An 11,552-nucleotide genomic window follows, 5' to 3' on the forward strand; every position below is an offset into this window, starting at 1 on the left:
TTACTGTGAAAAAGAGGGATCACGTGTTTTATATGGCGTGGATTTCCGAATTGTCCCCCAAAACGAAGTCGTTTTGAGGGGTTGTAATTTCCAGCGAGTAAGCCTCTCTATAGGGGCACAACGTCCATAAACGTAGCACTCATAAGTACTATGCACGGGGAGCATGGAAAAAATTAATTGTGTTTTAATGATATATATCCCTTGTCGATTCCTGATTTACTATTACATGTGCAAATTGTATGAAAAGAGTAAAAATTTGATTTCTCGTCCTTTTCCTTATTCTGTTGGATTATTTCAGGTACATTATATTCTGGGAAAGGAAGTGATGGCCGAGGGATCTAGAAGAGAGAAATTTTGTGATGTTTGTGGCAAACCGGTACGTACAGTAATTTCAGATCTAATTTTCAACAGAAAAGCTATGTGCACAGCAGCTGTGCACAGATCTCATTTTCTCCCGGCTCGGGTCGCAAAAAGATGATCGGAGCCGCTCATGTTGTTCTAAATATGTCGTTTAAGGTCTCTGTTAAAAATGAGCTTCGTTCGATATCGTTAGAGGCGTTAACAAAACACCCAAAATTACTTCAAAATTTAGCGGCAGCTCCGATCATCTTTTTGCGACCCGAGCCGGGAGAAAATGGGATCTGTGCACAGCTGCTGTGTACAAGCTGCTGTGCACGTAGCACAGCTCAATTTTCAATCAGCTATAGAAGTTTAGTTTAATTTTCAGAAAACAAGTTTAGAAGAGAACTATAGAAGAAATCATTTTTACATTAGATATGAAATACAAAGTATAAATTCGGGATACTATATTAATTGTAAGAGTTCACAAAATAATCAAATCCAACAACTCAACTAATACAAGAAATAAGCCCATTATATGTGGATATGAAGAAAAAAATGAAAAGCTCTCTAAGAAGAGAACACACACACCCATGTGGGGAAACTCGAACTCCTAACTTTCTAGTGAAATGTAAGAGTCTTGGTCAATTGAGCTAACCGCGATTGGTTTTTAGAAGATCATCAACCAACCAAATTTGTCGAGAGAGAGAGTGAGAGGGAAATTTGATTGGTCAAAATATAAATAAAAAAAAAACCCAAATTTCTTGAAAGTGTTTATTTTTTTGGGTTAAATTTCTTGAAAGTGTGTTGAAACTTTCATTGTTTATTTTATTGTAGGAGAACCGTTCGCATCCAATGATATGCACGAATCGGTTCTGGGGGTCCACTTATTGTCAGGAACATAAGCATGATAATACTGCAAGTTGCTGCAGCTGCCAGAGATTTCAGGTTTGTGCAAAAAAAAAAAATGAGCCAATTCCATTTGAAAATACAAAATTGGGCCATGAAGGATACGTGCCCAAGAATCAAGGCCAGCCCTTCTCATGCCCGTTCTCACCTCAGGGTTACAATTTTTCATGTCAATTACTAAAATCTTCTGCACCATTTCGTATCGACATTAATGCCAATTAACATTATTTGTAAATAATTTTTTTTTATTGTTACATCTACTTGTCCTCTTTGAAAATAGTTAACAAATTAACGGAGCCGACTTCTCTGCGGTTTAATTCCGTTAGACCACATAAAACAGTCACATCTCAATTGTTCATCTCAACAATTAATGATTCAAATCTTTGAAAGATTCTTCTAACTAGTAAGAAAAGATTCAAAAGTGCTATGGGTACACTAGTTATGTACATCATTTGTACACTGACCATGTGGCAAAAGTAATGTGCCCCACTTCCTTCATTTGCATTTCAAAATTTTGCCAAAAATTTTGATCGGGAGATTTAGGTGGTGTTCCAACTAAAGAAAAAGAAAATTTTGAAAAAAAAAAGGTAATTTCAAGCCTAAAAATCATGTGTTTACGCAAATAATTTTTCTACCAATATGGATCTTATTTGATAGATTTCATTGAGATCTTTTACACGGTGTAAGAAAAATCAAAAATTTATTTTTCATTTTCATTATATTTAAATTTAAAAATTAAAGAAAAAGAACTTTTAATAAAAGAACCTTACCGGGAACACCCCCTTATCCCCTCAAACCCAACACTTCCTGACTTCTTCTGCTCTATCCCATCATCAACGCCCTTTTCACCAACCCATCCCTGTCGACACCGGCGACCGCCACCACCACCATCAACGTCGGCAACCACCTACAACTCCCATCTCTCTCTCTAAGCACGTTAAAGAAAGAAATAAGAAGAGATTAAAGAGTAAACATATGAAATTTGGGTTTACCTTTGAGTTGACAGTTGCATGTGAGAGAGAGACAAAGAGAGAAAGGGATGAATGGGAGTTCGGGGAGCAGTGACGGGTGGTCCGTGGTTTGGGAGAGATGAAGTCGTCACTGGTAGTCAGGTGGTCATCAATGGCTTTTGGGTTTGGGGTAAAAATTGGGTGTTCTTTCCTGTGATTCTCAGAACAGGGGATTTAAAGATGGGAGTTGGAGATGGTGGTTGCCAACGTTGATGGTGGCAGTGGTGGTCGCCAGCGTCGATGGTGGTGGTGGCGGTCGCCGGTATCGACAGGGATGGGTTCGTGAAAATGGCGTTGATGGTGGGATAGAGTAGATCAAGTCAGAAAGTGTTGGGTTTGAGGGGGGTAAATCTCCCGGTCAAAATTTTTGGTGAAATTTTGAAATGCAAATGAAGAAAGTGGGGCCATTACTTTTGCCACATGGCCGGTAGTGTACAAATAGTGTACATAACTGTTGTACCCATAGCACTTTTGAAAAAGATTTTTGTTATTCAAAGTCTTTTAAAAAATCTAAACTATTAAAAATATTTTTTAACAATCAAGATTGCACGTACTATATATGCAAACCAAACTCAGACTTAACAATTAAATACTACGCCATTTGGTATTTGGGTAGTGACTTTGGCAATCCGGCCAATTTCTAATGTTCGGCATAATTTTTATCTTCAATCATAAGAACTAACATTAATTTCTTTTACGAAAATGTGCTGTTGTGAATTCACATGAGTAACAACAAAACAAAAGTGCATATGCCTATAGTAAAAAGAGAGTGCAAAAACAAGTATACTTGGTATTTACATTCAAAGAACACAAGAAATAATTTTCGTTAAATATGGGGAAAAGGGCGGATGGGCTTGCACTTGGTTATCTGAACTTTTGAATCTACCAATGGCACACTACATAGTCTATCGATAAATCCTATAATTTTTTAAACTTCGTCCAACAGAACATTTTTTTTGTAGAAATTGTTTTTGATATCAATATTTTTCTTCTTCGAGTTGTGCAGGGAAGACGTGTAAAATATGTAGACGTGGGTGATGGTCGAAAGCTTTGCCCCGATTGTCTTTCTGCCTCAATCATGGATACCCGGAAATGTGAACCCCTTGCTCGCGGAATGTATGAATTCTTCAATAACACCTTGAATCTTAAGTTTGAAACATACGTACCTGTTTTGCTGGTTGACAAAGAGGAACTCCTTCGATGTGTACTTCATGGGCGGCGGCCGCAAGTAAGTAATTCCTTCCTACTGCACAAAATCTATGATAATTATTGACACAAAACTAACCCAAAAATTAGAAAAAGGCAAACCAGTGCACAAGGCTCCCGCCATTGCGGGGTCTGGGAAAGGATTAATGTACACAGCCGGCAGCCTTACCTCTACAAACAGAGAGACGGTTTTTGCGACTCGAACCTATGGAGTAATTTTACCATTGCGTCAAACCCGACTAACCCAACAATCAGGCACGTAATAAAGTGCATGGATGACAGAGATTTGTAGAAGATGCATTAATTCGTGCCTTTGCGGAATACATTTTATAAACATGCACCTTTATTCAATATGTTTTGAAGTTTTGAGGCTGAGTTCACGCTTTATTTTTTAACTTCATACTAATGTTAAAATACCACTTGTTTCCACTAAAATTATCAATTAGTCGATTTAGTTACGGAAAATGAGTTGTCTTGAATAGTTGGTATTCTTAGACTAAATACTGAAAATATATATCAAAAATATCAGTTAATCAATAGCGTGAACTGACCCTCTCTGGTTAATCGAGATAATAATGTTCAGATGAGTCACTAAATGGTATCCAATCGAGCTGATTTTTGGTACACTTGTTTTACTCGATGAGCTCTACAAAATGAACGTTTTCGATCATCAGAATGAGACCGGAGAGGCGACGATTTTCCCTGCACAGTACGGGGCTGCGCAGCACAGTCCCTCGTATCTGTACAACTGATATCAGTTGTTTTCAGTTCAATGTTTTCAGTTCAATATATATATATATATATATATACACACACACACACACACACACAAACACACTATTACTTTCAATTCCATTTTACCTTCGGATTTGAGGTTTAATTTCTCACATGTTGGATAGCCAAATCGAAGGCATGGATTGGGGACTATCGCTGCAGTTCCACAAAATATAACGACGGTAAGGATTTCTCATCCATTTCTGTTCTCTCTCAGTTAAGTTTTGAAAGGGAAAAAAAAAAAGTCTCTCCTAATACCATAGTCAGAGACATGTTAAGGCATATGAGGTGGCTAGCTAGTGGCTGCAAAACTTTATAAACTTTTCAATTTCTTTTTAACATCTAGGAGTTTAGTTCTAATTTCACACTAACCAACAACCAAATATTGTACTCACAACTAATATCTATCCTTATTTTTTTCTCAAAAATAAAAAATAAAAATAAAAATTACTCGTAGTTTCTTAGTTCTTCTTCTAATTAATTGTATTTCTGAGAGATTTTTTTTTTTGGATGGGGAGTTTGTTTCCATTGGAAATTGGCATGTTCAAACCATCAATTAGTTCGCACCATCAAATAAAAAGATTCATTTTTATTTTTCTATGTAACGTGTAGTCATTACCACTGCCCCACTCACAGCCAGGGAGTTTGTTCTAGCTTATCCCTTGGGAGTGGGACACCTTAGAACCTAGATTTTGGCTCTCGTGGCCTTTTGTTATCTGTCTTGTATGACGCTACTTTGATTTCCTGATGTTGACCGTCTAGTTCAATAGTAATTCGTTTTCGTTTGACCCAAAAAAAAAGGTCCTAATTTCTTCAAACTTATGCGAGGATCTTTCAAATAGATTAAAGGAGCAATGTTATTCACATTTCACTTGAATTTATATGCAGGTTGTAAAATGCGCACAGAGAGGGGACGAAATAGAAGTTGTTAAGGAGGTTGTGCACGTGACGGGTCGCAAAGTGACAGCGATTGTGATTATTTATGGTTTGCCAATGTAACTCTCATTCTCCAATGAACATGATGATCAGTTTGATTACTTAATTACAAATTTTTAAAAATAATTTCATGCACAAACAAAGATATATAAAACAATTATTCATACGAGTTAAAATATCTTATAATATAATCTATGTAATAGAGGTGTCGAATGGGCCGTGCTGTATGTGCTGGCCCAGCCCCGTTTGTTCCGTGCCAAACGCGCGTGCATCGTGCTGTGCTTAGCGTGACCCATTTATCTTCAATTGAAGTATTTGTATCGATCAATGCAATAATTCCTTTTAATATGTAGCTCATTCAAAAATATGGTTTGTGAGTTAAACATCCCAATTAATTGTAGGGTTACGACGGGAGTAATTATGGCGCATGAGATGATGCATGCTTGGATAAGGCAACAAGGTAAGACACAGAGCATTTGGTTCCATGTTCTTTACTTTTTTTCCTATTTTAATCCTACCTTGTTTTTATGTCGTCCTTCCTTTTCAACGCACGGGCATCCATCCCATGCATTCTTTTCGACCTTGTACTTAAATTTTTTAAAATTGTAAGCATCTCCTTCATGCCTTCCATATTTCTAATCTTCCAAACACTGCATACCCAGTTGTTTTTAGAAAGATCGATGTTTGGTCCACATTATAGGTTGGTTTGTTCGTTTGGAGAGAAAGGTGGAAGAAGGAATGTGCCAGCTAATATCTCGGATGTGGTTAGAGGGATTTGCTTCGGATGATCAATTTACCAAGTCTTTGAGAGAAATGTCCATTTTCTATATAGAGAATGATGGTCATGGTAAGGAGATCTATGGTGATGGGTTCAGAGAGGCTAAACAAGCAGTGGACAAATATGGCCTCAAAACTACATTGAAACACATTGCCAAGACTGGAAGCTTTAATCCACCTCCTGCTCGGGTGCCTGCAGGATGCTTTTGCTTCCAGGCTTAGTCATAGCATATTTTGTGTTCTTTCATTCAACTCTTTGGTTTGGTGGGTGATTGTCTTGCTTCTCGATGTACTCTTTATCGAGTTAATCGTATTTTCTATTGCCGATAAAAAAAAAAGAAAGAAAGACTAGAAGTTTTCCCCAGTAATCTTGTTAAGTTCTTTTGGATTATTCAGGATCAATTATGTTTTCATAGTTGGGAAAAAAATTTCAGTGCCGGGTGGATACCACGTGGTGTCTGCTCGGCGCGTCCGAGCCGTCCAGTGTGTTTTTGGACAGCTTGGATTTGGAGAGAGAAAAATGAGAGATAAAGTGTTGAGGTGAGAGGAGAGAAAATGTTTCAATCCAGCCGTCCAATAGTGTATTGGACGGTCCAGATGTGTGGAACAGGTACCACATGAGATATACCCACCCAGTACTGAAAATTTTCTCCATATATAGTTGGACTGAGAACATTGTCTTTATTGAGTTTTGCTTCCCTAATGAATATTTTGATACCCTCATGCCATGTGTCTTGAACTAATTGCTTGTTTTTTTTTTTCCTTTACTAGCGAACTTGATATGTGACGATAACACATCTTTCTTGATATTTTTTGGACCAACGATTTTGTCATTCCACTTTTTGATAACAACACCCTAATATTTTTCTTTTACTAAATCTTGTCATTTGTATTTTGAATAGTAAAAGACGAATATTGAAGTGTGTTTATCAAAAGATGGAGTGCCGAAATCGATTTCCTATTTTTTCAAAGATACGTTTCTTCCGCTTCGTTCCTAGGGCTTCTTTACTCATCTAGTGATGTCACTATATTTTTTCCTGTTTCAATCTTAATATGCTGGAAAAGAAGAAGTTCTTGCTGCCCGTTAGACACTCCAAGAGTGCTTAAGTACATACTATTTCAAAGGAAGTCTGATGTGACTTCATTTGTGTGTATACTTCCATTTATATATATTTTAAAAGTACTTCAATTTTTGTCGCGTAAATGACAAATACGTTTTCCCATAATACCATAGTTTTGAAATTTCAAATGAAATTATGTAACAGAAAAAGATTTCACACGTTATGTATTCTATTATACTGCATGTAAGCGGGAGGTTATTTGTGAAATAAAATTAGGGGCAAGTATGAACCAGAGTGGTTCGGTTTAGTGGTAAATCAAGAACAATACCAACTCTCACAAATTGACGACTCTGAGAGCCAAATCAATCAATGAAATGCACAATTGGTTAGGACTGGATTCGCGATAGAACAATTGAGCGTCCGGCTGGGGTGCACAGTGAGAGGTTGGGAGCAGTGCCACATCCTCAGAGAACCTTAGAAATGGGGATTGAGATCTTAACCAAGCCACGCCATCGCTTCAACTAGGGGTGAGTATGAACTGAATTAGTTCGGTTTTGAGGTAAACCAAGAACAATACCAACTCTCACAGATTGGGATTGGGATCTTAACCAAGCCACGTCATTGCTTCAACTAGGGGTGAGTATGAACTGAATTAGTTCGGTTTTGAGGTAAACCAAGAACAATACCAACTCTCACAGATTGACGACTCCGAGAACCAAATCAATCAGCGAAATGCACAATTAGTTAGGACTAGATCGCGATAGAACAATTGAGTGCCCAGAGTGGACGGTGACAGGAGGCTAGGAGCGGCGCCAATTCCTCAGAGAACCTTAGAAATGGGGATTGGGATTTTCACCAAGCCACGTCAGCGCTTCAACTTATTATCGATCCAACCCACTAGACAATTAATTTTGCAATCAAGCCCACTTAATAATTTGACATTCATCAAAAAATTGCTTTCATTCTGATTATTGAGAAGTTTACATTACCTTTGTAGATCTAGTACAAATACAAAGTGTGGAATATTATATATACATGATTTGTAGAATGTAGCATCGATGTTATTAGTCTAGTCAAACAAACAGGCATTCTGAGTCTATTTCATTCACAAATTAGAGCATGGTCAGATTCGATTACTAATTTGTTGGGACCGGATTTTTTAGCGTTTAATAGAATGGAACAAAAGGTGGACAGTTTTCACATCTGTACATTTGTTACAAAATGGCGTAAAGACAAAACATGGGTTGAAGAATTATGAGGAAGGATGTGGATGGTACACATATATATATATATATATATATATATATATATATATATAGAAATTTTCAAGTGAGGGATCCCTCATTTTGTTAAAATGAGGTACTTTCATTTCCCGATCAAAATTTGAAAATCTGAACCGTTCAATGTGTGCAGAACGTAATTTTAAAGGTCCTCGCGAGAATTCAGCAAAAAAAATGACTGGGAAAGGCGTCATCCGAGCAGTTTTTTTTGAACCGTTCTATGAAAACTGCTAGGATGAAGCCCTTCCCGGTCATTTTTTTTGCTGATTTCTCATTGGGACCCTTAAAATCACGTTCTGATCACTTTGAGCGGCTTGGATCAACGAAATTCAATTGGGAAGGGGAGTCCCGCATTTTAATAAAATGAGGGATCCCTCACCGGAACCTAACTCTATATATATATATATATATATATAATACCCAAGGTTCCTTATTAAGGCTCCGTTCAGTTGCCAGGAAAATACAAGAAAGGATGAGAAAATCAACTTTTCCATGATTTTTGTAGTGTTCAGTTGGCAGGAAAGTAGTGGGAAACATGTTTTTAAGTTTTCCTGTAGGAATTACTTTCCTGCAAAAGTGATCCTGCAAAAAACACAGGATTTTGCGTCGCGGGAAAAGGAAAATGAGTGAACACTCACAAAATTTTCCCGAAAGTTTTTTTTTCCTGACAAATGAACAACTAAACCTTAATTATTCTTGCAAAATTCTTTTGTCAAATGAACACTCACAGGAAAATAATTTTTTTTTCCTTTACTTCACTTTACTTGACTTTTCCTGAGAATAACTTTCCCGTACAATATTCCTGGCAACTGAACGGAGCCTAAATGAAAATCTCATTCCCTATAAATGAACGAAGAGTGGCTGAATTAAACTAGGTCTAGGAGATTATCACACAGGCAAACAAGACCCATAAATGAACGAAGCCAGCTATCCGAGTTTAAGTTCGTGTTTCGGCAGTTCAAAATTTGGAAAGGGAGAAATGATGTGGTTTTTTATCACAAAATTCCTCCTCCCTGAAATGATTAGCAAACGAGCATTGGCTACTTTTCAGGAATTTTTGGCAGTGAATCCGTTGGTAATTAATGAAAGAGGAAGAGGTGGGGAGGTGCATGCCACGGCAATTCTGGCAACGACCGGCGAGGGGTCATTCAAGATTAATGTAGATGGCGCATGGAAGATGGAATCTGGTGAAGGCGGTTTCGTTGCCGTGACAAGGAATAGTAGGCGGAGCTTTGTTGGTGCTATAATGGGGAAGCTGTCGTGGTGTCCTAGCCCTGCAGTGGTAGAAGCCATGGCAATCCGGACTGGAATTTTGTTGGGGAGCCAGTCGGGGTTAGGTTCAGTTGTGGTGGAGAGTGATGCTCAAGTTGTGTTTGATATGATAAATGGGCAAATTGTGACTAGTCAGCAATGACGAAACCGCATTGGGGCATATGGGGGCCATGGCCCCCGTGTGGTTCTGGGAATTTTTTTTTTTCCGAATTTTAATATTAATATTAGTTATTTTTTAGTTTCTTAAGAATATGTGGATATTGTATTTTGTATTGGGTGTTATTTACACAATTAAATACTTGAAGAATGTGTTTGTTTTAGGTCCCACAACCAAAATTTTCTCCCTGCACACGGTCTTCCATAAGTTTTTCCTTCAACTATTAATCTAATTTCTTTTTCTATCTCTCTGCTTATTACCAAAAAAAAACTCCCGCAAACCTTAACCAAACAAACTATTAAATTCGCGAACCTTAAAATTTCAAAATCTTGTTGTTCATAGTTCAGCCCCGACGTTTACGAAATTCTGGTTCCGTCCCTGCTAGTCAGGAGTTGGGTGGAAGGTTTTCAAGTCCGTTCTTTTTCTTTTGCCCATAGGTTCTGCAATAAGGCTACTCATCTGTTGGTGAGCAAAGGTATAGTTGGTATTGGGTCTAGTCTTTGGACTGATTCTCCATCATCGTAGTTACTTCCCTTAGTTAGGAACGAATTTCATTCTTGATGTAATGATTTTCCTCGTGGTTTTAATAACATCTGTAATTGGTTGGGAAAAAAAAAACTGACCTCCTGGGTTCAATATTACTATAATGATGGTGGATTTAATCAAATGGTGGGTCCTTTACAAGGAAACTAAAGAATTACGGTCTTAAATTGAAATTACGGTCTTTCATACAGTTAGTAATTTTTGAATGCTCAATGTCTAGGCACGCATCTTTAAAATACAACTCCGATTATAAACTATGTCCGAAACAACTCGATGAATGTTGATCCATGTGCATCGAACGACTGAGACAAATATGTGAATGGGTTCTTTAAACACATCTTTATTATGTTTGGTTTAGCATATATTTTATATATATATATATAGTCCGGTTCCCTTAAGGGATCCTGCACGGGCTTACCGTGCGGGACTCCCATTTCCCGATCGAACTGGGACGATCCTAGCCGCTCAAAGTGATCAGAACGTGATTTTAAAGGTATCCGCGAGAAATCAGCAAAAAAATGATCAGGAAGGATTTGATCCGAGCAGTTTTTTATTGAATGGTTTAGCATATATAATAAGTAGTGTGCGGATTGGGTTCACAATATTACAGAAAAGGAAAATAACATTCATTGATACTGTTTCCAAATAGTATCCTTAACCGCATCATCGGAAAGGAAATAAATATATTTCAGTTCCCAAAAACAAAAAGAAAAAGAAAAAGAAGTCACCGATAGTATTTTCCAAATACAAGTAGTACTATATAATGGCGGGCATTGAAGCTTTAATTTGTAGCAAGTAGCAACACAGAAGCACATCAGAGATCACGGTTGAAGGCTTTGGAGCAATACAAATAGTATTAAATTGTGAGCTTTATTAATTACTTTTGTTATGGATTTCAGTCAAACGATTAAAATTCTCCTACATATGACCAGCTAAAATCCTCAACTAGGGTTGAGGATGATCAGAAACCCTACTAGTAGTATTGATTAAAATTATGCGTATGATTTTCCTTCTTGGATCATTAACTAATTTGCACAAAACTCGGGTTTTCTGCGATAGAATAATTGTGTCTTTTGTCATCGTTTATTTAGATTCTAGTTTAGAAAGCAATTAACCATATAAGTTTTGGTAATTAATTAGGTTAGGGTTTGATCACTTTAGGTTTATTTAGTTTCTCCAACAAATAAATTATAAATCACACAAGTCACTCTATATAGGGTTCGAATTCGCTCTTGCCATATTATATTATAATACGATTCATGCGGTTGTGAATTCATAAAATTTTCAC

General features: G+C 37.3%; 1 protein-coding gene across 1 annotated transcript; it reads left to right on the forward strand.

The window, feature by feature from the left end:
- The first annotated feature begins 317 nt into the window (after positions 1-317).
- Positions 318-6,369, forward strand: LOC131334175 (protein DA1-related 1-like). The gene is made up of 7 exons (XM_058369076.1): positions 318-376; positions 1,177-1,287; positions 3,265-3,486; positions 4,364-4,420; positions 5,127-5,233; positions 5,576-5,634; positions 5,875-6,369. Exons 1-7 carry the CDS (start codon positions 326-328, stop codon positions 6,171-6,173), a joined length of 906 nt encoding a protein of 301 aa, XP_058225059.1. The 5' UTR covers positions 318-325; the 3' UTR covers positions 6,174-6,369.
- The last annotated feature ends 5,183 nt before the right edge of the window (positions 6,370-11,552 follow it).

The sequence above is a fragment of the Rhododendron vialii genome, chromosome 7a (assembly GCF_030253575.1).
Source record: "Rhododendron vialii isolate Sample 1 chromosome 7a, ASM3025357v1".
NCBI lineage: Eukaryota > Viridiplantae > Streptophyta > Magnoliopsida > Ericales > Ericaceae > Rhododendron > Rhododendron vialii.

Excerpts from the sequence above, each read along its gene's own strand:
- LOC131334175 (XM_058369076.1), top strand. The coding sequence starts at position 326 with ATGGCCGAGGGATCTAGAAGAGAGAAATTTTGTGATGTTTGTGGCAAA. Across the intron at positions 377-1,176 it reads GTGATGTTTGTGGCAAACCG|GAGAACCGTTCGCATCCAAT; the intron begins GTACGTACAGTA and ends ATTTTATTGTAG. Across the intron at positions 5,234-5,575 it reads ATTATTTATGGTTTGCCAAT|GGTTACGACGGGAGTAATTA; the intron begins GTAACTCTCATT and ends AATTAATTGTAG.